Genomic DNA, 23,547 nt, shown 5'->3' on the forward strand with positions numbered 1-23,547 from the left:
GTTACAAAATGTGGTAGTTCTCGGTTTTCATATTGACATCTAACAAATTATGTGACAATCTCAGAACTGGCAAAAATTACTAAATTCACAAACACCCCAGTGAAATGAAGCTACTACTATTATTCCTTCTTATTACATGGCATGATATGTAATACTTACTTGAAACTTACAGTATAAAATAAATTAGTAATTCTAGATTGTTATTTACAGAATCACAATTACAAAATTTGTTAATACTGTTTCAAATGTGCATTTCAAGCAACATGCTGCTACATATTTATAAAGACAAACCATTTAACATGTTCAATGATTTTTATTTTTAAATAAGCATTCCACTATGGAATTCATAATAAATTAATCTCACCAACTTTGAGCCAATAATGCACAGGGAAGCTGCACAAAAGCCAAACACAGTTTAACTGGTGCAAAAACATTCAACCAGTAAACATTAAAGCATCTCACTTAATACATCACTTTTCAACAGACAGATTTATTTATCTTATATAAACCAAACAATTACACAAATAAAAGTATCGAGATTCACAAAGTGCTCACAATTTAAAATAAAGAGCGACTTTGATACCACACGAAATAAGTTAGCCATCTGAGGTGACAGTGATTCCTTTTGCAAGACTTCAGTTTCTCTCCATAATGAATTGTTATGAACTGCATAAATGAATCCTGATGTCTGCTATAACTTAACACCTTAAATATTTATACGATTTGTAACGGATATAATTATTTTTTTGCAAGTTCCCACAGAAATTCATGAACAACATCTCCAAAATTCAACCCTATACTTTAATTTTCATATGTTAATAGAATTATATTGCAGCATCCCATCTTAAAAGTTATTTTCTGATTAAATTCTATCTTATATGCAGAATTGCTTTATAAAACTCTCACAAAATGATGCAACTAGAACTCTGGATGATAGTGCACTAACAGGTATTAGCTTTAACTTTTTACTGATGGGTACAAGCCTTTACTCTCTGAACAATGCTTGGGTTTTTTTTTTCAAGCTGAATTTAGGACTGTTGTAATGAAAGCAAAGGAACACAAAAAGTGAACAACATGAAAACAGGACACTTCTATATACACATTCTGAAACACATGATGTCTATTACAAATTAGACAAAATTGAGCTAACTTTAAAAACTGAATTTTACAGAATTGTGTGGGCATTACAACACAGTACAATTCTTGCCTCACAATAACAAAATTAAAACAAGTTATCCAACGACTACTCAGAACTACTTATTTTATGGGATATTAACAGTTTGTGTTCAGTTTCTGTTTTTATGTTAACATTGTGCTCTTTATGTAAATATCTTATACGTAAAGCATAAATATAAGTAACATGTGAATCCGAAGTCCTAGATCCAAGTTGATGAATGACAGTTTCAGTAACAGCATTTTTAAAAAGGTAAGTATGATTATGAAATACAATGAAGACCTTATCAACTGACGGTGTTCAATAAAAAAATTTAGGCATCTTACAGCAACTCAATATCCTACATTACTTCGTTTGAAATAAGCAAGAATTAACCTCAGTCTTTGCAACAATCACAATGACAACGAGCTTGTTCCCAGATTTGTTGCAAATATAACTGATTTTCTTCCATTTTTCATTCACTTTCAAGTTTTAACACATACAGCCACCTTCAGAATCCTGTTGGTCATTTTGCTGGGGTGTCTGTGTCTGAAGATCAACAGCTACAGAAAAGTGGTTAAGGGAAAATATGAGTAACTAGATTAAACAAATTACAGTAGAAAAATCCCATCAACAAATCAACTCATATATAACAACCATAAGTAAAAGTTATTCAGAGAAACCTAACATTTTTGTGAATTGAAGAGCAATTAGAAAAAGTTATTTTTAAGACATGCATTACATTATTCATATGTAACCATATAAGCATGCTGATTAGTCCACGAAGAATTAGATTCATATGTTTTAACGTCACAAACAGCTTACACACTACAATTTTCCTTTCATCATCCTCTTGGCCCATGTTTGATCATAGTTTAAGACACTTAATTCTGACAGAATAACCTTTTCCAATCTAAAGCACAAAATGCATGCATGCAGCGCAAATTCTTTTCATTAGTCATTCACCAGCCATAAACTGTAATACAGCATTGAATGACAGTTCCACAGATAAGTTATATCAGTATGGATTGCTATTTAATTTTTTAAAATAATTTTCTCTTTATTGCTACACTATGTTCTGAAGGCAAGGCAACTGATGATTCCTGCAATTAAAATACATTTTTGAACCAATACAATTCTATGTTTATTCATTTACCACTGGCATCCTTACCCAGGAATCAGCCAAAAATTAAAGGGCAGTTTTGCAATTTATTTCTTGTTAGGATTGAAGAAAATGTAGAAACTGTATGAATTCTGTTGCAACTGTGGGTGTAATAGGTCTTATAGCATTGGGGAAGGAACATACATGTTTTGAGTCCAGTAACTGGATTCCTTTAAAAGTTTGTAGCTATTTTTGATCAGTTAGAACAGGTACATGAAACTATTCAATCAGCAATCACACTTCTGTATGAATAATATGCTAGAGTTCCACGCAGCTGAATCAAATGCTACACCTGCTTCCGCGACGTTCACAAGACTTTCAGATTATGTGACAGGCCAAATTTTGCACATCGAACAGTGAATTTATGTGCCTCTATATTGTGTAATACAGGTAATCTACAAAAATTTCATTATGCAAATTAAGCATTGCCTATACCACTAAGTATTTCCTGAACAGGGTGAAAGTGAAAATTTGCAACAGAGGTACCAAAGCCGAATACTGTGGCTTCCCATAACCCTGCCCCCTTTGGCACTCTTACCATTGACACTAATTGCTTATTTTTACTTACTAGTTTATCTTTCAGAAGGAATAATCAGGAACGTGAACAACTTAAGGGAAGTAGAAGCATACCGACTGATTTCATTTCCGAAAGTCTCCCAAAAATGACTCACATTTTACCTTCATTCTAGACAGTTAAATTTGTTGATAAGACTGATATTTTAACTTAAATCACTTTGAAGTTCATATCAATGCAGCAGAATACTGCACTGCTTTGTTGGTTTCTCTGTAGGCATTATGAAACTAATGCCTTGTCTAGCACAAATCAGCAGTAAAGTGAAGACGTTATGGGGGGGGGGGGGGGGGAATAGTACCAACAGATGAAATGCTGTATCAGGTTGATTTGCTTCATTCAAAGTCACATAATAGGCAGAGTTTACCAATTTGCTGTGACCACTGAATTTTTTTCGTTTCATTCTAGCTGGGACACTTAATATTTAAAAAGGACAATGCTTAACTTGTGAATGGATAATAAATAATTTTCCAATTTATACTTTCAGAGATGATCACTCACCTGTCTCTTGAAGCAGGAACCAATTGACAGAAAAACAACTAACAGATGCAAATTCATGGTCTCTTAATATATCATATCATAGTTCTTTGGATACAAAATCAGAAGAAAAATACATTACGATTGAGAAGTGACTGATCTTCTACTTTTGCATTGCAGTCATGGAGTTGCTGGGCACATACCTGGTGCAGATACTGCAATGGAATTTCTATATGAAATTAATGTGCTCTCCACTTTTCTTTAATGTACTCCAGAATGTAGCAGCAGAATTTGTGCAATAGGTTTGTAACTCAGTCATGAGGTCTCTTAGTACATTAGCATTTCAATATAAGAACTAATACTTACAGAAAAATAATTGTAAACAAAATAGATATTGAAAATGTTTTAATTATTCAATTCGCAGATGACATTTAAATGCTTTTAGCTTCTGCAGCAGACAATCTCAAAGTAACGAAACTTCCATTGGAGGAACAAAGCAAAGCCAAATATTACCCAGTAGGTATTATTGTCACTAACAGGAGTTAAATTACTGACTATGCAGTGTATGTGACACTTAACACATTTTGTACCACGAACATCTCAATGGCATGGACAGAGATGGAGAGTAAGTAAGAATAAGAGTAGGGAAGAGGGAAAAAAGGATATATGTTGAGTTGACTTTCTCAATATTTTCATCTCTTACGTGGATGTATAACTAGCACGAAAATATGTAGTTTTCAAAGCCCAAAGGAACATTAGTTATTTGTATAACATCAAATCTTCTGCAACTGATTTCATACAGCAGGTTCAAATTAATCATAGCCACATTTGGTATTGTAACAAAGTCTATTTGATGAGCCATGATATGATAAAAATTTCATTGCAAAATATTGAAATAAGGACACTGTGACACATGAACAAAAACACAAATATAAAAATAAATTAAGTCTCACATTTTTATTTCCATCTACCTTTACAATTTTTTTTAGTTTTCAATTCTGAAAAACTATATACAGACATCTCCAAACATCATTAATCTATCTACCTACTGTTTAAATTGTTTTAGACAGTCAGGTAAGATTGAAATGCTCAATGCATTAATAGAATTGCTTTGTAAAATTGGGTAAAAAGTAAAAATTACATTAATTGAACTACTATAAACAGTAGTCACAAAATTCATGCAGATTTCTACATATGAAGCATAAAATTTCCAGAAGTGAAATCAATTCTGCAATGAAGATTCATCTTAAAATGCACTTCACAAGACATTCTATGGCAACATACTGTTCTCTGCAGGTACTATATAAATAAAAATATCTCAGCTCTCAAATGAAGCCAAGTCAGATTAGGTAACACTGAGTTATTAAGCAAAACTTTTAGTTTATTATAATGGAATGATCTGTATACTACTGAAGGCTTCACAGATTTACTATTTTTATTTACACATGAAATAATTACTACAATTAGAGCTGAAGACTAAAAATAACTTATGTACAATGCGCATTCATATTAATAAATGGCAAGTCATATACAAAACAAATGATGAAAGCCATTGATAATGACAGGTTACTGTTTTTAATGAAGACACAATACAGTTTGATAAACTGACATCAACGTACAAGTTCTGCAACATACCCAAATGAAATGTGAGGCTTGTATATTGTCTGCATAGAATTTCTTTTCTTAAAGAAATTTTTCTACGCCATTTACGCACAAATTATGCGGATATGCACAGATGCCACTGCACACAATTTTATTTGTCTGCATCTTTCCAATATTTTTATGGAAGTACTTGCCGTTGATCACTAAAAAACCTGCATGACAATCAGCTTTAACCCTCAGTGGATAAGAAAACACAACCTTACTTAATTCCACAGTTCCTCAAGCTGCCAATGCCCACGAACAAATTAGTTCTGAAAGCATTTTTCTGCTGGCACACAGCAAAACAATTACACACAATTCACGTAAATCTCATTTGAGGAGCACTGACTTTAATACCTGATCACGTTGTGTTAATGTACTGCAACCATGTGTTTTTGCTCCCATGTAAATTATAACAAACCAGTCTTCCAGCAAAAGGAGACTTCAGTAACCTTTCCTTAAGCATGAGCACCCTCCCTCTTGGTTTTTCACTTCATTGGGTGTATCCTTTAACACAACCTCTTGCACTAAAAAAATATTAAGGAAAATAATACAAAACTACACAAAATAATTATGAAGTCACAAAAATTAACATAAAGAAATGAAACTGAACAATGAGAAGAATAAACTAAAGTTTTTCAACAGGCAGCGTGACATATGAAGCTTTCTTTTCAAAGTGCATTAAAACAAATCAATAAAAAATCAAAGTTTTACTGGCCACCTTCAGTGCCACTTTGAGATTGAAGCACAGATGTGTTTACAAACTGAGGATTTAACAAAGTATCTACTGCTATTAGATTATTAAAAATGTTGCCATTGAAAACAAACACACACACGAGAGAGAGAGAGAGAGAGAGAGAGAGAGAGAGAGAGAGAGAGAGAGAGAGAGAGAGAGAGAGAGATCCCACACACGACAGTGACAGGCATCATCGTTGTTGGCAAGGCAAGAGAGTCTCTTTCAATATATGATACTGTAACTAAACTGCAACTTACATCTTTACAAGCCAATATGAAAATTAATGGCACTTATAACCTGAACCAAGTATGTACTATTACAAAAACAACTGTTGTTTATTTCCTTCTTCACACAAACGGGCGTTCACAAACCGCAAACAGATGGATTAGCCTGAATGTCATACAAGTATAGCGGAATGCTCAAAACTGCCATTTTCGTCTGGAATCTACATCAAATCTTTTATTTCTGCATTATTAGCAGTTGTGTGAAACATACAGGTTTCTTACATTCTGCGTGATAGAATGGCCACCAGGCCATTCTGTATGCAGGCAGGGACATACGTACAAGAAGAAAATTATACTGCATATAATACTGTCTCAGTTGTTTTAAGAATACTGCTGTAGGAAAGAGGACATCCATAATCCGGAAATAAGGAATTTGTATATAGCATGCAAATAAATGAAACATTTGAACACATTCAAAATCAAGGAATTATTGCCACTTAAATATTTAAATGTTGACTAATATAATGCTGCAACTATTGGAATTATGAGGATGAAAAATGAATTACAATTATACAGCCAAAACATATAACTTGTTACAGAAATTTGAATAGCACACAAAATTCTGAACTAAAACTACACATAACAAACAAACCAAATAAAGTTGAATATGTACTCAGGTAATAATACAGTTACCCTACAGTTGTAAGACCTCTGCTCATCTCATAACACCTACACAAACTTTGACTACAAGGAAAGGATTTTCTGAAAGTGAAATATCATCTAAAACAAAGTCATTTACTTTTGAGTTTCGAATTTGTCAGGATGATATTAAGAAAGACAACATTCATAACAATTAAGATGGGGGGAGGGGGGGAGAGAGAGGGAGGTGGGGGGGGGGGGGGAGGGAGGGGGGGAGAGAGAGAGAGAGAGAGAGAGAGAGAGAGAGAGAGAGAGAGAGAGAGAGAGAGAGAGATTCACAGTCTTCCACAGTGATCAGACACAGAAACTTCTCATGTTATGGCTCACCACTTTGATATTTCATTTCATCAGGGAAAAAAAGGGTCTGTGAAGACAATGATGTTCTCTCCATATATAAGGGAGTAAACAGCTTTTGGATGTTGAAAAGGTGGGCTGGTAATTTTAATATTTGTGAAAAGAGCTGCTGAAAGACTGTGCCACACCTACCGTATGTTCTGTCAAACAAGAGCCAAATGATGTGGGCACTGACAACAGTGCCACTGCTGTTGCTTTTGCTGCCACACACTAGTCAATTCTATTTGTCTATCAATGCATATCACCACCTTGCATGCTTTGACCAGTAAGTTATCCTGTCTCTGATAAAACAGCTGTAGCAAAGTTTTAACACTTTTTCCTCTCGTATCTCTATTCAGACTTACCTGCTGTAAGTGACATTAGTTTATAACAACATAATGCATTTGAAAAGCTCTCAGCACTAGATCATGGAAACTTCTTGTGTTTACCTGCAAGCTCTTTAGTGTATTTTTCCAATGCAGAGAATATAAAAAGGGTACTTCCCTGTCTCTCTCTGCCTCCACAGTAGATAAATTTTTATATGGCCACTGTATGATCTAGAAACTTTTATACTATTACTTCACCGAGGATACATATTACTGAAGCATTGGCCATGAACTGGTAGGAGTATGTCAGTTTGACGCCAACTGACTGCAGCCTTATTCAGGGTGTATAGGTGGACAACAACAAAAATTCCCGGATATTTCATTTAAAAAATATACTTTTTCCCGGGTGAAAATACACTTTTTCCGTGCTAAGTGACATTAGGTTTTCTGTAGATTTTTCCTTTGGAACTGCAAAACTTTTCACTCCTCTGAATGATTAACATTTTATACACTAGCGTAGAACTTCTCGGAAAAAAAATGGGGGAGAGAAGTTTTGGTAAGACTTTTGATGTGTGGGGAAAAAAAAAAAAGCAGAGACGTTTTGGAAAGACCTTTGACGTGCACCAACACATACGCTGCATATTTTCGTATTATGAAAGTATAAATTCGAATTGCACCAAACACAGCACATTAGTTTCCGGAGCGTTGAAACAGTAATTGCGTTGTCCTTTTGTAAGCCAATCATATCTCATGCCACGTATTCTCGCCAGCCGACGACAGCAGATATTCAGAGCATAGGACATGTGATGTCGTCAGGCAATAGCAGCAAGATCACTGTTACGTAGCGCTAACACACAAGGAGGAAAAGTTAATGGTTTACATTAATATACATAGTATAGCTACAAGAAAAGCTAAGCTTTCACATATAATATTGACCTATTTTGCGTGTGTTATACTGTAAGATACATCACACAAATGTGCCAGTACATTTAAAATAATGACATAAATGTCTGGTCTTCTGGGCTCGAAATTCTTGTAAGTGGCTGGTCCACAAAGTGTTTAGTTTCAAACACTCTGTGATTCAAGAAATTCATCCCACTTTCTCATACATAACATAATTTATCTTGAGTAAAAATAAATTTACTTTGAAAGTAACGCTTTTTGAATCACCGTTCGCAATACTATCCCGACACTGATAGAATTATGTTCGATTTAGCAGTTGCCAGAGAGCACCAGAAAACAGGTATTATTGCGCGTGCGCAGCTGCAGTGGTGGAGGAAGTCTCCATGTATAAAGCACTACGAGAGCTTACGTTATGCCATAAAAGATACAGGACATCAGAGGATACTCCAAAAGCATCGGAATTTCGTGAACCATACTAAAATGCGTAATTCGGCTTTAAGTGCACATGGTTGTTTTCCAGATTCACAATGAAGCAGGTCCCATTTGATATTAACTTTTCAGTGTGGTTTTTGGGATGTAAATTTCCTTGGAGTTCCAATACTGTATTATCTCATATTTGGTTCTTTATTATGGCATAATGCTGTATATGGCACAAGATGAAAACGTGCACCTGAAATTCAGTGAACAGTTGAACAATCCAATAGTGTGGAATGAAACACTGTTTCAAATAAATTGATTGCCTCAGCAGAAAGATTGATATAGCCAAATTTGTTTGGCAAACTGACAAAAGTAACTTCATTGTTCTGCAAGGCGATTAATGCGTGACTGCTAATAATTTCGAAATAAAATCAGAAAACTGAAATTAGTAATATATTTTTGCCCTCCGTAATTATGTGAATTTATTATAATTCACTTGATAGCTCCCGGCCACAGAAATCTGTTTTGTTTTCATTTGACCTGGGAGCTGTAAACGACGAGGAAATAACAAAATCACTTTATGCAAAAAGGGGTCAGGTGGGGAAAACCCCCTCCCCACTAATTTTTCTCGTTAGCATCTGGCTGCTTGCTGCCAACACAACTAACAGCCACACTTCAAGTAGCGGGAAGCGGGAGAAGGTACTGACTGATACGTGAGCCAACTGTGCATGTGCATGAGCCCGCTGGCAACGGGTCAAACAAACCTAATGTAAACAGTTGTGATGTCACGCTCATAGAAAATAGTTTATTGCTACGAAGTATTACATAGTCTTCGCCCTAAGGCCTTTGACATATTTTTGCTGTTTGTAGACGCTTGTGCGTGCACGGTGGTTTTATTGTTGTAAATGGCGCATTCCCTTTGCCAGTAAAGTTTTATTTTTTCCCTCTTGTTTATATTTTACTGCTGCAGTATCATCCTCCAGTAGCAGGACACAGTAACATTCTTCGCTAGAGAATCAATTCTTACCAGTCAAAATTACAAAAATTTAACTAAAAGCTAGAACAACGAAAAATTCTCGGAATTCCGAAAAATTCTCGGAATTCCGAAAAATTCTCGGAATTCCGAAAAATTCTCGGAATTCCGAAAAATTCTCGGAATTCCGAAAAATTCTCGGAATTCCGAAAAATTCTCGGAATTCCGAAAAATTCTCGGAATTCCGAAAAATTCTCGGAATTCCGAAAAATTCTCGGAATTCCGAAAAATTCTCGGAATTCCGAAAAATTCTCGGAATTCCGAAAAATTCTCGGAATTCCGAAAAATTCTCAGGTTTTTACCCGTTTTCTCCCTGATGAAAAAATTCCCAGGTTTTTCCTGCATTTCCCGGTTGTCCCTGGTCGTACACACCCTGTTAGTCTTTAAAAATATTACATACACAAATTTTTCAGTACTGGCAATAGTCAGTAATACATTGCTGTGCCACGTGTCAGTTCATACGATTCACTACCATATAGAGATTACACAGTCTTAAGGCTCAGGTAAAACTGACTACTAGAAGTAACGAGTGTAAATTTTTCATGTAACAGAATTTCAGTCTTTCTTAATTCGTACCTCCATGAGTAGAGAGACAACTGAGGTAACATAACAGTTATAAAATAAGTGTCTATGAAGTCCCTGAAGTAACAGGAGTCCCTCATATTGACTGGACATATAATAAGGTGCAGATTATGACATTTGTTAATTAAAACTCAGTTAACTTACAAGACAATTACCATCACAGTCAAACAGCACCGACTACAAACGGACACACTGCAATTGCACCCGAGAAAACCGATGTAATGGCATGAAATGTTCATATTTACTTATTGCAGCATCCGATACTTTTCAAAGTTCACCTGCAACAGTGACGGTGTTGTCACTTCGGTTGTTGTTGTTGTTGTTGTTATGGTTTTAGGGCACAAAACTGCTACAGTCATTAGCACCCGGTCTGTGGCTTAGGAGAAGGTAAAAAAACCAACTGGAAATCAGCAGCAATGGGAGCGAAACTCAAAAAAGTGGGGGAAACTAAAAACAGAAGGAAAGCTTAAAAAACCGCTATAGAAGGGGGGTAGTTTGTTCCCAAAAAGAGCTTCAAATGACTGACATCTCACTGGCACTAATAAATTCGAGAACGCGATCGGCTAAGCGCGTGTCATCTGCTAAAATGGAAGATATATCAGGCAACAGTTGTAGACAGGCACATAACGGAGTAAAATAGGGGCACTCAAGTAAAAGGTGTCTCATTGTCCACAGTTGAGAGCAGTGGGGACAAAGCGGGGGAGGATTGACACTTAAAAATGTCAATGACTAAAAAAGACAGTGCCCTATCCGGAGTCTAGTTAAAATTACCTCCTCCCAACGACAAGGTCGAGAGAAAGAGGTCCAAGCACAGGGAAGAGCTTTCACGTCCCGCAATTTATTATTGGGAAGTGTAGACCGATGTGCGTGCCATAAAAGAGCAACACGGTGACATAAAACACTCTGTAGATCGGCAAAGAGAACCATGTTAACAGCAGGCTGAAGAAGAGAGACTGCAGCCTTGGCAGCTATATCAGCTGCCTCATTTCCAAGGATACAAACATGTTCTGGGATCCAGAGGAACACCACAGAGACGCTGCCCCCCCCCCCCCCCCCCACCCAAGTGGAGAAATTGGAGGCAGTCCTGACTCCGGTGGACCAGAGGGTGGACAGAGTAGAGAGCTTGGAGACTGAGGAGAGAGCTGAGCGAATCCGTGCATATTATATACTGTACCCACTGATGGCGACAGATGAATTAGACAGCCTGGAGAACAGAGTAAAGCTCTGCAGTAAACACCGAACACTGGTCGGGAAGTCGAAATCTATTAGGTGTGTCACCAACAATACAGGCACTCCCTACTCCCTACATCCTTCATTTGTGCACATAGAGCAGCAAATGCCTGATGATAAATGAGAGAAGGGGTACCATCCTGAGGAAACTGACAAAGTTCACGGAGCAGGTAGGTCTGGGGTGGAGCCAAGGTGGTGCTGTATCCCAAGTTGCCAAGAAAGTTATAGGAAAGTGGAAGGAAAGAGAATGTAGCAATTGACGGAAGCGGACTCCTGGTCGTAGGAGAGAGGAAGGGCTGCCTGCATACCCTAAACCCAAGGAGGTGTCGAAAAAAATGTCATGAGCTGGATTAGCAGGCATGCAAGACAGATGGCTAGCATAACGACTCAGGACAGCTCGCTGATTGGATGGTGGAGATTCAGCAGTCTCAGCATAAATGCTTTCAACAGGGCTGGTGTAAAAAGCTCTAGATGCTAAACTATGCTTCCATAGTCCAATTTCAAGCGCACTAAAGTGCGACAGAGGCAAAGCAGCACCACTCAGTCCGCTCCCCAGGAGGTACCATTCAGGACACGAAGGTGGTTGAGGGAACACAGACAGCGAGCCGAAAGATAGGAGATGTAGGTGGACCAGCACAGTTTTCTGTCAAACGTAAGTCCCAAGAATTTACCGACATCTATGAATGGAAGGTTGACAGGGCCTAGATGTAGGGAAGGCAGAAGAAACTCCGTACGATGCCAAAAATTGACACAAACGGTCTTACTGGGAGAAAAGCGGAAGCCAGTTTCGATGAACCAAGAGTGGAGGCAATGAAGACATCCTTGAAGACGTCGTTCAAGAAGGCTGGTCTGTTGAGAGCTGTAGAAGATCGCAAAATCATCCACAAAGAGGGAGCTCGAGACATCAGGAAGGGCACAATCCATAATTGGATTTATGGCAATGGCAAATAGTACAACACTTAGCATGGAGCCCTGGGGTACCCCGTTTTCTTGGGAGAAAGTACGGGAGAGTAGTGTTCACCCGCACTTTAAATGTGCGCTCTGCCATAAATTCATGAATATAAAGGAGCAGCCGACCTCGAAAGCCCCAAGAGAACAGTGTGCGGAGGACACCTGTCCTCCAACAGGTATTGTATGCTCTCTCCAGATCAAAAAATATTGGTACTGTTTTGCGTTTCCTGAGAAAATTGTTCACGATACAAGTGGAGACAGCAACAAGATGGTCAACTGCAGAACAATGCTTTCAGAAACCACACTGGGCAGGCGTAAAAAGGCTTCGGGACTCCATTCACCAGGCTAAACGGCAATTTACCATACGCTCCAAAACCTTACATACACTACTCGAGAGAGAAATGGGTTATTTTTGTTTTATTTTTGTTTATTTTTTTTTTATTTTTTTTTTTTTCTTTTTTCTGTTTGTTCATGGGGAAAAATACTGTCGGTCCATATTCGATTATACAGGCAAAGGAGGTAGCACAGACTATGGTATGATAAATGCAGGCAACATTTGGATGTGGATACGATCTGATCCTGGGGCAGAAGAGCGAAAAGAAGAGTGTGTGTTGGAGTTCCCGCATGGAGAAAACAGTATTATAGCTTTCGCTATTTTGAGAGGAGGAAGCAAGAGGTTGCACTTCCACTGCACGTTTCTTCGGAAGAAAGGCTGGTGGGTAATTTGAAGAGCTCGAAATCTCAGCAAAATGTTGACCCAATGAGTTAATAATTGCGACAGGGTATCACGCGTGACAGTGAGCCCAGAGATCGGGGAGAAACTAGGCGTTCCAGATAACCGTCGAATTCGACTCCAAACTTCAGAGGAGGGAGTGAAGGTGTTAAAAGAGCTAGTAAAGAAGTCCCAGCTTGCCTTCTTGCTATCACGGATGATGCACCGGCATTGCGCACGTAACTGCTTATAGCGGATACAGTTGGCCAAAGTAGGATGGTGGCAGAAAACGTGAAGAGCACGTAGCTGCTCATGTATTGCGTCATGGTATGCCTCGTTCCACCAAGGAATTGGGGGGCGCCGAGGTAAAATGGAGGTGCGAGGTATTGAACATTCCACAGCTGTAAGAATAACTTCTGTAATATGAGTGACATGATCATCGACGCTAGGAAAGTGACTCATCGAATGTCGCTAGAGACGAAAAAAGTGTCCAATCGGCTTGGGCAAACTTCCAGCATCTCGGGCGCATAGATGGCAGTTATGGCTGCAATCTAAGGACACATGGAAAATGGGTCACGCATGTGTGTATCAGCAAGAGTGAACCATTCAAAGCGCCGAGCTAGTGGAACAGTACCGACCGAAAGGTCCAAATGAGAAAAATTTGTCGTGGAGGCAGACAAAAATGTAGGGTCCCCAGTGTTGAGGCAAACGAGATCCACTTGGTGGAAGACCTCAATCAATAGGGTGCCTCACGGACAAGGACACAGAGATCCCCAAAGCAGGTGGTGGGCATTGAATTCCCCAACCAGCAAGTAGGGGGAAACAGGGGGCGGGAGCTGACCAAGGAGATGAAGGAGATCAGCTCTTGCCATCGGTGTGGACAACGGAATGTATACAGTACAAAGAGAGAAGGTGTATCCAGAGAGGGAAAGCAACTGCTTGGAAGGAACTGTTTAAGGGGATTGGGTGATAATGGACAGTATCACGAAGAAGAATCATGAGTCCTCCGTGTGCTGGAGTGCCATCAACAGAGGGGAGATCAAACCGGACTGACTGAAAATGAGGGAAAATGAAGCGGTCGTGGGGACGCAGCTTTGTTTCCTGAAGACAAAAGATGACTGGCGAGTAGGATCGTAAAAGGCTTAACAATTCATCCCGATTGGCTCTACTGCCGCGGATATTCCAATGGATAATTGACATAGGGTGGACAGGAAAGGGAAGAATCTTACCATGGTTGCCCTCGACTCAACAACTGCTGAGAGCCGGCGGCCGACAGCATGGAACGGCATTCAGCCAAAGGCAGAAAATCCTGATCCATAGGCTGTTCGGGAGCAGCTCCTGCCACCAGCGATCGGCCGCCAGCAGTGCGCCTTGGCGACACAGAAGACGGTCGAGGGCGGTTACCACCAGGTGGTGCTGTAGATGAGATACGCCATGGCAGAGGAGGAGAGGAACTGGGTTTCTTACGAGAGTTCTTGGAAACAGGTCGTTGAGATGAGGGAGAAATTGATGGTTGAGAAGTCGGGGTACATAAAAAATCTTCGCGATTATGCTCTTTTTTGGAAGTCCGGGTGTCTAATTTTGGGGCTTGTGATTTAGCAGAAGCCGAAGAAGGGTGAGCCGTAGAGTAAGAAGGTGATAGTGGGGAGGTTGAATGGGTGATCTTCGCGCTGGCCAATCTGATGACCGTGGCACTAAAGGTGAGATCACAAGTCTGCTTGGCTGCCTGATTAGTAGGGCGAGAAGATGCCAGGACAGTGCTATATTTACCTGCAGGAGGCACAGAGGGCTTTTGACTGGTGAATAACTTACAAGCAGCAAATGTCGACACCTTTTCCTTCACTCTGATTTGATTTCCTGAATAAGCCGTTCATCTTTGAAAATGGGGCAATCTCGAGAGGAAGCAGCGTGGTCACCAATACAGTTGATGCAACGAGGGGATGGAGGTGGACAAGCACCTTCATGGGCATCCTTGCCACACGTAACACATTTGGCCGGATTGGAACACGACTGGCTGGTGTGATTGAACCGCTGACACTAATAGCAATGTTTAGGATTGGGGATGTAAGGGTGAACTGAAATTATCTCATAGCCCAGTTTTATGTTCGATGGAAGTTGAACTCTGAAATGTGAAGAAGATAGTACGGGTTTGAACCAAGTTCTTGTCAACCCTTTTCATGACTCAATGAACAGCCGTTACGTCCTGGTCAGACAGGTAGTTTTGAATATCCTCATCGGGCAATCCCTCAAAGGAGTGTGTATAAATCACCCCGCATGATGAATTTAAAGTGCGGTGCACTTCCATCTGGACAGGGGAGGTGTGTAGTAGTGAAGTTCGCAGCAATTTTTGTGCCTGTAGAGCACTGACTGCTTCTAACAACAAGGTGCAATTTTGTAATCGGGAATAAGACTTTATAGGACCTTGAATTGTGTCAACACCTTTCTGAATAATGAAAGGGTTGACTGTGGAGAAGTCGTGACCTTCGTCCGACGGAGAAACATCAAGGAACTGTGGTACTGATGGTAAAGTTGTCCGTGGCTGAGACTCATTTAACTTTCGCTTGTGAGCAGACATACTAGATCATGAGGAAACCATTGCAGAAGTATCCCCCACAACTACTAGCGTCTCCGATGGCGCACTCCTTCCTTGTGTGGGCCCTCTGAGGGCATGCCTGCCTTAGGTGATTGTTCAAACCTCAAGTGACACCTTCCGAGAAACGGATGGAGGGACCAATCGGCACATTCAGAAGGTACCAGCTTGGGCAATCACCCCTGCCTGCTCTGCCTGGGCATAGCCACTACCAGGGGGTACGTATTTGACCTACCTGTCTACCCGGGGCGGGGAATTATGCGTTACCCCGTCACCGTCTACACATGGGAATGCGTGGGTCGGCCTTCAGACACACACAGGAAGGAAAAGAAGACAAAGGGAGAAACAAAGAAAAGGAAAGAAGAGAGGTCTCAAATGGCGCAGAGGCGCAGAGGCGAAGAGGCGCAGAGGCGAAGAGGCGCAGAGGCGAAGAGGCGCAGAGGCGAAGAGGCGCAGAGGCGAAGAGGCGCAGAGGCGAAGAGGCGCAGAGGCGAAGAGGCGCAGAGGCGAAGAGGCGCAGAGGCGAAGAGAAGAAGAGGCGAAGAGAAGAAGAGGCGAAGAGAAGAAGAGGCGAAGAGAAGAAGAGGCGAAGAGAAGAAGAGGCGAAGAGAAGAAGAGGCGAAGAGAAGAAGAGGCGAAGAGAAGAAGAGGCGAAGAGAAGAAGAGGCGAAGAGAAGAAGAGGCGAAGAGAAGAAGAGGCGAAGAGAAGAAGAGGCGAAGAGAAGAAGAGGCGAAGAGAAGAAGAGGCGAAGAGAAGAAGAGGCGAAGAGAAGAAGAGGCGAAGAGAAGAAGAGGCGAAGAGAAGAAGAGGCGAAGAGAAGAAGAGGCGAAGAGAAGAAGAGGCGAAGAGAAGAAGAGGCGAAGAGAAGAAGAGGCGAAGAGAAGAAGAGGCGAAGAGAAGAAGAGGCGAAGAGAAGAAGAGGCGAAGAGAAGAAGAGGCGAAGAGAAGAAGAGGCGAAGAGAAGAAGAGGCGAAGAGAAGAAGAGGCGAAGAGAAGAAGAGGCGAAGAGAAGAAGAGGCGAAGAGAAGAAGAGGCGAAGAGAAGAAGAGGCGAAGAGAAGAAGAGGCGAAGAGAAGAAGAGGCGAAGAGAAGAAGAGGCGAAGAGAAGAAGAGGCGAAGAGAAGAAGAGGCGAAGAGAAGAAGAGGCGAAGAGAAGAAGAGGCGAAGAGAAGAAGAGGCGAAGAGAAGAAGAGGCGAAGAGAAGAGAAGGACAAAGGAAGGACAGAGACTTTCCAGCAGAGAAAGCGAAGATGAGAGACTGTCTTACTGTTACAGGCGTCCTTATCCGGACGTAGGCACAAAACATACTCCCAAAGGGGGAGAAGGGGAAGGGAAGAGGCGGAGGTGGGGGGTGGGGGGAGGGGAGGAGGATGGGGGATGGGGAAAGATGTGGAAAAGGAAGGTATGCAACCTGGAAAGGTAAGAGGGCCGCACTAGCTTGGGGTCCCGTGCTTGCCATGCAAGTATCCGCAAAAGAGTTATGGACTCCCTGGGGGTTGTCACTTTGATGATGGCAACTAGCCATCTCTATGCCTGGATGCCACCTTCCACTGACTCATGGCAGTTTCTAGGCTTTATTGTTTCGTGCCTCTATCCTGTGACCTCATAAGTTTTCACATGGTTGTAGGAGACTGACTGCAGCTCTACCCTACAGTGACAATATCCATCAAAATAGGATACATACCAGGAAAGCACAGGATGGAACTAGTTTCCTGGCTGTTACGAAGGTCACTCTTAACCAACAGCAAGCGAAACAGAATCTATCTCAACACACCTGGAGTGCAATAAATTGTGTGTGCTTTACCATCATTCAGGACAGATAGCTACGTACTCCGTAATTATGTCGAGAAATACGTACAATATTCTAGATTTGCTACCAGCACCATTTCACATGAAATACCAAGTTACACTGTGCGTCTAGCAGAAATGCTGGCATGGTGGACATGCCACTCTTCTGGTCAATCGAACTATCATTCCAAAACATTTTTGTGCGAGAAAATAAGCCAATGGGGTCAATAAGTATGTTCTCTTATGTTTGGTAAGTAAAGGAGTTCCACAGAGAAATGAACTGTCACACACAGACTGTAGCCCAGTGTACACACTCTACATTTGCAAGAATATGGCACATCTTTTGAGATTTGAGTGAGGGAATGCCTCTGCTGCCAGTCAATGAACACATTGTTTTATGTTGGCAGCAAGGTTGCCTTTTCTGGGTTTAGAAGTTACCTTCAGCTTGTTGACCCCAGGCTCATGGGGTGAAGACTATCAGCATTGTATGCAGGCTGTAGGTGTGACTTCTTGTTTGTAGCCTTCTACCCAGAAGTGATCATGGCACTCTGGTTTGAAAAAAAGATCCTGTGTAGATGTCTAACAACAGTTCTTGATGTGAACTGCTGGTAAAGGGGATAGAGAGGGAAGGAAAAGGAGAGACAGCGTGTTAAATAATTCTGAAGTTCGTTTCCACTGAATGCTGTGTGTTTCTTTGCAAGTCAGTTTGGTCATTATTAGCCAAGAGATGTACAACCAACTGAAACAGCACACACTATCTGAGAGGTACAGTGTATCGCACAGATGCTTAATGTTAAAAATCATAGCATGCACATTACACGAGGAGTCAAACAACATATTACTTCACTTCATATGTTGTTCACAAAATGTCTGTAAGTTAAAATTTCTCTGATTTTACAACAAAGGCTAACAATTTGTAACTGGAGTGGAAGAGAAGGAGAAACAGGGAAAGATAATTAAAAAATGCACACACTACCATGTAATATATGGCCACACACTGAAATGGGTCATCATTATCACCTTACAGAGTGCTCTCCCTTTGCTGAAATATGACTTACTAGCCTGTATTGTTAATTGCATGTTGTTGTTGTGGTCTTCAGTCCTGAGACTGGTTTGATGCAGCTCTCCAGGCTACTCTATCCTGTGCAAGCTTCTTCATCTCCCAGTACCTACTGCAACCTACATCCTTCTGAATCTGCTTAGTGTATTCATCTCTTGGTCTCCCTCCACGATTTTTACCCTCCACACTGCCCTTCAATGCTAACTTTGTGCCTCAGAACGTGTCCAACCAACCGGTCCCTTCTTCTTGTCAAGTTGTGCCACAAACTCCTCTTCTCCACAATTCTATTCAATACTTCCTCATTAGTTATGTGGTCTACCCATCTAATCTTCAGCATTCTTCTGTAGCACCACATTTCGAAAGCTTCTATTCTCTTCTTGTCCAAACTATTTATCGTCCACGTTTCACTTCCATACATGGCTACACTCCATACAAATACTTTCAGAAACGACTTCCTGACACTTAAATCTATACTCAATGTTAACAAATTTCTCTTCTTCAGAAACACTTTCCTTGCCATTGCCAGTCTACATTTTATATCCTCTCTATTTCGACCACCATCAGTTATTTTGCTCCCCAAATAGCAAAACTCCTTTACTACTTTAAGTGTCTCATTTCCTAATCTAATCCCCTCAGCATCACCCGATTTAATTTGACTACATTCCATTATCTTTGTTTTGCTTTTGTTGATGTTCATCTTATATCCTCCTTTCAAGACACTGTCCATTCCATTCAACTGCTCTTCCAAGTCCTTTACTGTCCCTGACAGAATTACAATGTCATCGGCGAACCTCAAAGTTTTTATTTCTTCTCCATAGATTTTAATACCTACTCCAAATTTTTCTTTTGTTTCCTTTACTGCTTGCTCAATATACAGATCGAATAACATCGGGGAGCTGTCTCCCTTCCCAACCACTGCTTCCCTTTCATGTCCCTCGACTCTCATAACTGCCATCTGGTTTCTGTACAAATTGTAAATAGCCTTTCGCTCCCTGTATTTTACCTCTGCCACCTTTAGAATTTGAAAGAGAGTATTCCAGTCAACATTGTCAACAGCTTTCTCTAAGTCTACAAATGCCAGAAACGTAGGTTTGCCTTTCCTTAATCTTTCTTCTAAGATAAGTCATAAGGTCAGTATTGCCTCAAGTGTTCCAATATTTCTATGGAATCCAAACTGATCTTCCCCGAGGTCGGCTTCTACTAGTTTTTCCATTCGTCTGTAAAGAATTCATGTTAGTATTTTGCAGCTGTGGCTCATTAAACTGATTGTTCGGTAATTTTGACATCTGTCAACACCTGCTTTCTTTGGGATTGGAATTATTATATTCTTCTTGAAGTCTGAGGGTATTTCACCTGTCTCATACATCTTGCTCACCAGATGGTAGAGTTCTGTCATGACTGGCTCTCCCAAGGCCGTCAGTAGTTCTAATGGAATGTTGTGTATTCTCGGGGCCTTGTTTCGACTCAGGTCTTTCAGTGCTCTGTCAAACTCTTCACGCAGTATCATATCTCCCATTTCGTCTTCATCTACATCCTCTTCTATTTCCATAATATTGTCCTCGAGTACATCGCCCTTGTATAGACCCTCTATATACTCCTTCCACCTTTCTGCTTTTCCTTCTTTGCTTAGAACTGGGTTTCCATCTGAGCTCTTGATATTCATACAAGTGGCTCTCTTTTCTCCAAAGGTCTCTAATTTTCCTGTACGCAGTATCTATATTACCCCTAGTGAGATAAGCCTCTACATCCTTACATTTGTCCTCTAGCCATCCCTGCTTACTTTCAATAACTGTTTTCAATGATTTTCCTTTCTTATCCACTAGTCACATTTCAGAAGTTCCCATATATATTCTGAGCTGCTTGTTTCCAGTATCCCATCCACAGCAAACTGTACTAATCACTGCACAAGTTTATGGGCACAATCTGTTTCTACCATTTCAATATTAATTTCCCTTTTGTGCTGCTCAGTTATTTTTCCATTGATCCAATATCCTCTGTGTATTTCCTAATTAATATACAAATACTAACAAAGAGATAGAGGGGCTGGCCAGTACTTACCTCAGCACAGTATAGCCGATAGATACACAAAATCTATCGGCTGTACTGAGCTGAGGTAAGTACTGGCCAGCCCCTCTATCTCTTTGTTAGTATTTGTTTCACATCTTTATATGAGATTTTCCATTAATCATTCTAATTAATATACAATTCAGTCTGTTTACCATACCCCTTTTTTGCCAGATAATTAACCTTCAGCTACAGAAGCAAGCACACATTCTTGATTATAAGTAAACTAAGTTATCCTGTGCCGCCCCCCCCCCCCCCCAAGTAGAAATTTCTACCTATATTCATTTAAATCTTGCTATTTTATCTTTGATTTCTGAAGAATTTTTTATTCCTTACCCTATTTACCTAACATTTCTGTTCTGCTTTAATATAATTATTTTCACTTCAACTTTTAGTGATCTATTCTCAGCCCCACTGCTGTTATTTCCATGTTCATTTCAGTTGAAAACTTCGGGTTCACCAACAATTCGGTACCCATTTTAAATACTTGCATCTTCAATTTACCCAGTGATGTGTAACAAACTAGTGTACCACATCTACTGTGGCTAACTTCTTTGACAGCCCAGGTGGCCATTCATTAGGTACCACTGTTTCTGACGTTGAGTTTTTCATTCAGGTGTACATGCATTTTTTGTAGGGAGCTATCATTTGTGTTGGGTGGGGTCAGAGTTACAGTAGCAGCATTATGTGCGAGTGTAATCCACGATATATGAGATTAATGGTTACATTCGTAAAGCAGGGAAAACATGGTGGAGAGAACATTCATTAGTAGTACAGGTGAAGAGATGTGAACTCTTAAAAATAGCGTGATAGTGACTCAATGAGTTAATAATCATGCACAAATAAAATCATGGGCAACAATCCACAAAGCTACTAATGATTGTGAAAGTGAAGAGTGGGAGTGTAAAATTTAACTATCTAGGATGAGGTGTTAGTGAAACTGATTTCTTCACATATTTTGCTTCTTCTGAACTATTGAATAAATGCTATTCTACTTTCAATGAATGGGAGGGGTACTAAGTCAATAGTCACATGTTTCAAAATTTACTTGTATGTGAGCTCTAACCTACAAAACGAATTCCAGTTGCCTTAATTTATAACTAATAATATCCCTGAAACAAGGAAAAAAGTGAGGGTAAGTAGCTAACACTCCTAAGCACCTCTCTCAACCCTTCACTTCAGGTTACTTTTCACTAATAGTCCTATGCGTAAGTTACTATTTCTGCTGCAAATATACATAAAGAATAATATTTACATAAATAAGCAATGTTTAGATAATGCATATTTTTGAAAGCATGTACCTAAAATTTAGAAAAATTACATGTAATAAAGAAAACATGAATACGAAGGAGAGTGATTGTGGAATCATATCACTACTATATGCACACCGAAACTTGACATTTCACATATGGGAAATGCCAGGAGTGGAGTTACAAGTAGTGTCTTACATTCACCTACAGAAACTTTCGTATGAAAAGCCAAGTTACATTTAAATACAGTGCACTACTTCCATTATAAGACTGGATAATGCTTCATTCAATTACGTAATGGGAAAACCAGGAAATATTCACAACAAACTGAGATTTTTCTTAAAGTGCATTTACAAATACTGCAATATTCCACTGTCACTGTGGAAAACATATAAGCTACCATATTACCTATGCGGCTGTCTTAGTTATAATAATAATAATAATAATAATAATAATTACTCTCAGATCATTTAAAATACCTTAATGAACAAAAGCAAACAACTCAGAACTGTCAAAATATGCCACATTAATCACTGAAAACTAGTGTCTTAAAAAGGAGGGTGGTGGGTAGTAAATGAAGTTAACTTTCCACTGACCTATTAGGAACTACTACAACCTCTTGACACACACACACACACACACACACACACACACACACACACACACACATAATTTAAAATACATAGAGAACCAAAGTTATTAAAAAATATATATTTCTTGTATTTAAGGATACTGTCTTCTGGTGGTTTGTTTTCAGTAGAGTCCATGCCCGGAAGGGCTGCAGCGACACGTCGGAAAAGCTACAAAACATTGGAAATATTTTGCATTATTTTCAAAAATACAACATCCAGCATAAGTGATGCTTTTAATGTCTTTCCAATTTACGTTTTTAAGCAAATCAGTTCAACAGTAAATGCCGCAATGGCTTACTGAGGAACTTAGAACTATAAATAAAATGTATGCTTCTCTTTATTGTGATCATGGTAAAGAGCTTCTACAAAATTCCTTACAGCAGTGAAAATGAGAAAGTACTTGAATCAATGATGCTACATGAATGAAGTACTGCACTGTATATAAGTACATCACAATGGTCCCAATGGTTACAGATTGTTCTGTATGACAATTTCAGTATCTTTCACTACATGATGCTCTGTAATCCTGCACTGACTCATCTTCAGAGGTGATATATGAAACCTTGGTTAGGTGCCTATACTATGTGACATCAAAACTGGTTGAAGTCAGAACATGGTAACTCAAACCAAATCTGACGATACATCCAGTCCTGTATATACTCAGTGGAGGACACTTCTGTAAATAACATTGGCAACAGAAATTTGAATGTGTACTGGAACCAGAGTGGTCATCAAATCTTAATTTTCAAATTCAAGGTTTTTTCCCTGGTTTTCCAGGTTGTCACATAACTTATTTTTATCCGCATGAGATTAGCAAACACTATGTGCTGGAAATAACAAGTAACATATTTTTAAAGTGTGTGTCATACAAACTAAACCAAGTCATGTTATGACGTGCAACACATAGTCTACAATATAATGGACCAAGAGCTACGTTCATTTATATAACACTGTCTGTTCATTTAAGCTACATGTCTTATAATCATTTGATGGATTGAACAGCCAGTGCGTG

At 39.7% G+C, this 23,547-nt stretch overlaps 1 protein-coding gene across 2 annotated transcripts in view; it reads right to left on the reverse strand.

Annotated features, from left to right (window-relative positions):
- Window positions 1–293: 293 nt before the first annotated feature.
- Window positions 294–23,547, reverse strand: part of LOC124616569 (ras-related protein Rab6) — a 79,389-nt gene continuing 56,135 nt past the window's right edge. The window contains exons 6-7 of one of the 2 annotated variants that reach the window (XM_047144899.1): window positions 22,637–22,703; window positions 294–1,716 (exon numbers count right to left, since the gene is read on the reverse strand). In XM_047144899.1, the coding sequence (XP_047000855.1) occupies window positions 1,646–1,716; window positions 22,637–22,703 (138 nt within the window). In that variant the 3' untranslated portion in view covers window positions 294–1,645. Of the gene's footprint in view, window positions 1,717–3,751; window positions 5,532–22,636; window positions 22,704–23,547 lie in introns of those variants that run through there. The other variant, XM_047144892.1, reaches the window with a different exon arrangement.

The sequence above is a fragment of the Schistocerca americana genome, chromosome 1 (assembly GCF_021461395.2).
Source record: "Schistocerca americana isolate TAMUIC-IGC-003095 chromosome 1, iqSchAmer2.1, whole genome shotgun sequence".
NCBI classification, from domain to species: Eukaryota; Metazoa; Arthropoda; class Insecta; order Orthoptera; family Acrididae; genus Schistocerca; species Schistocerca americana.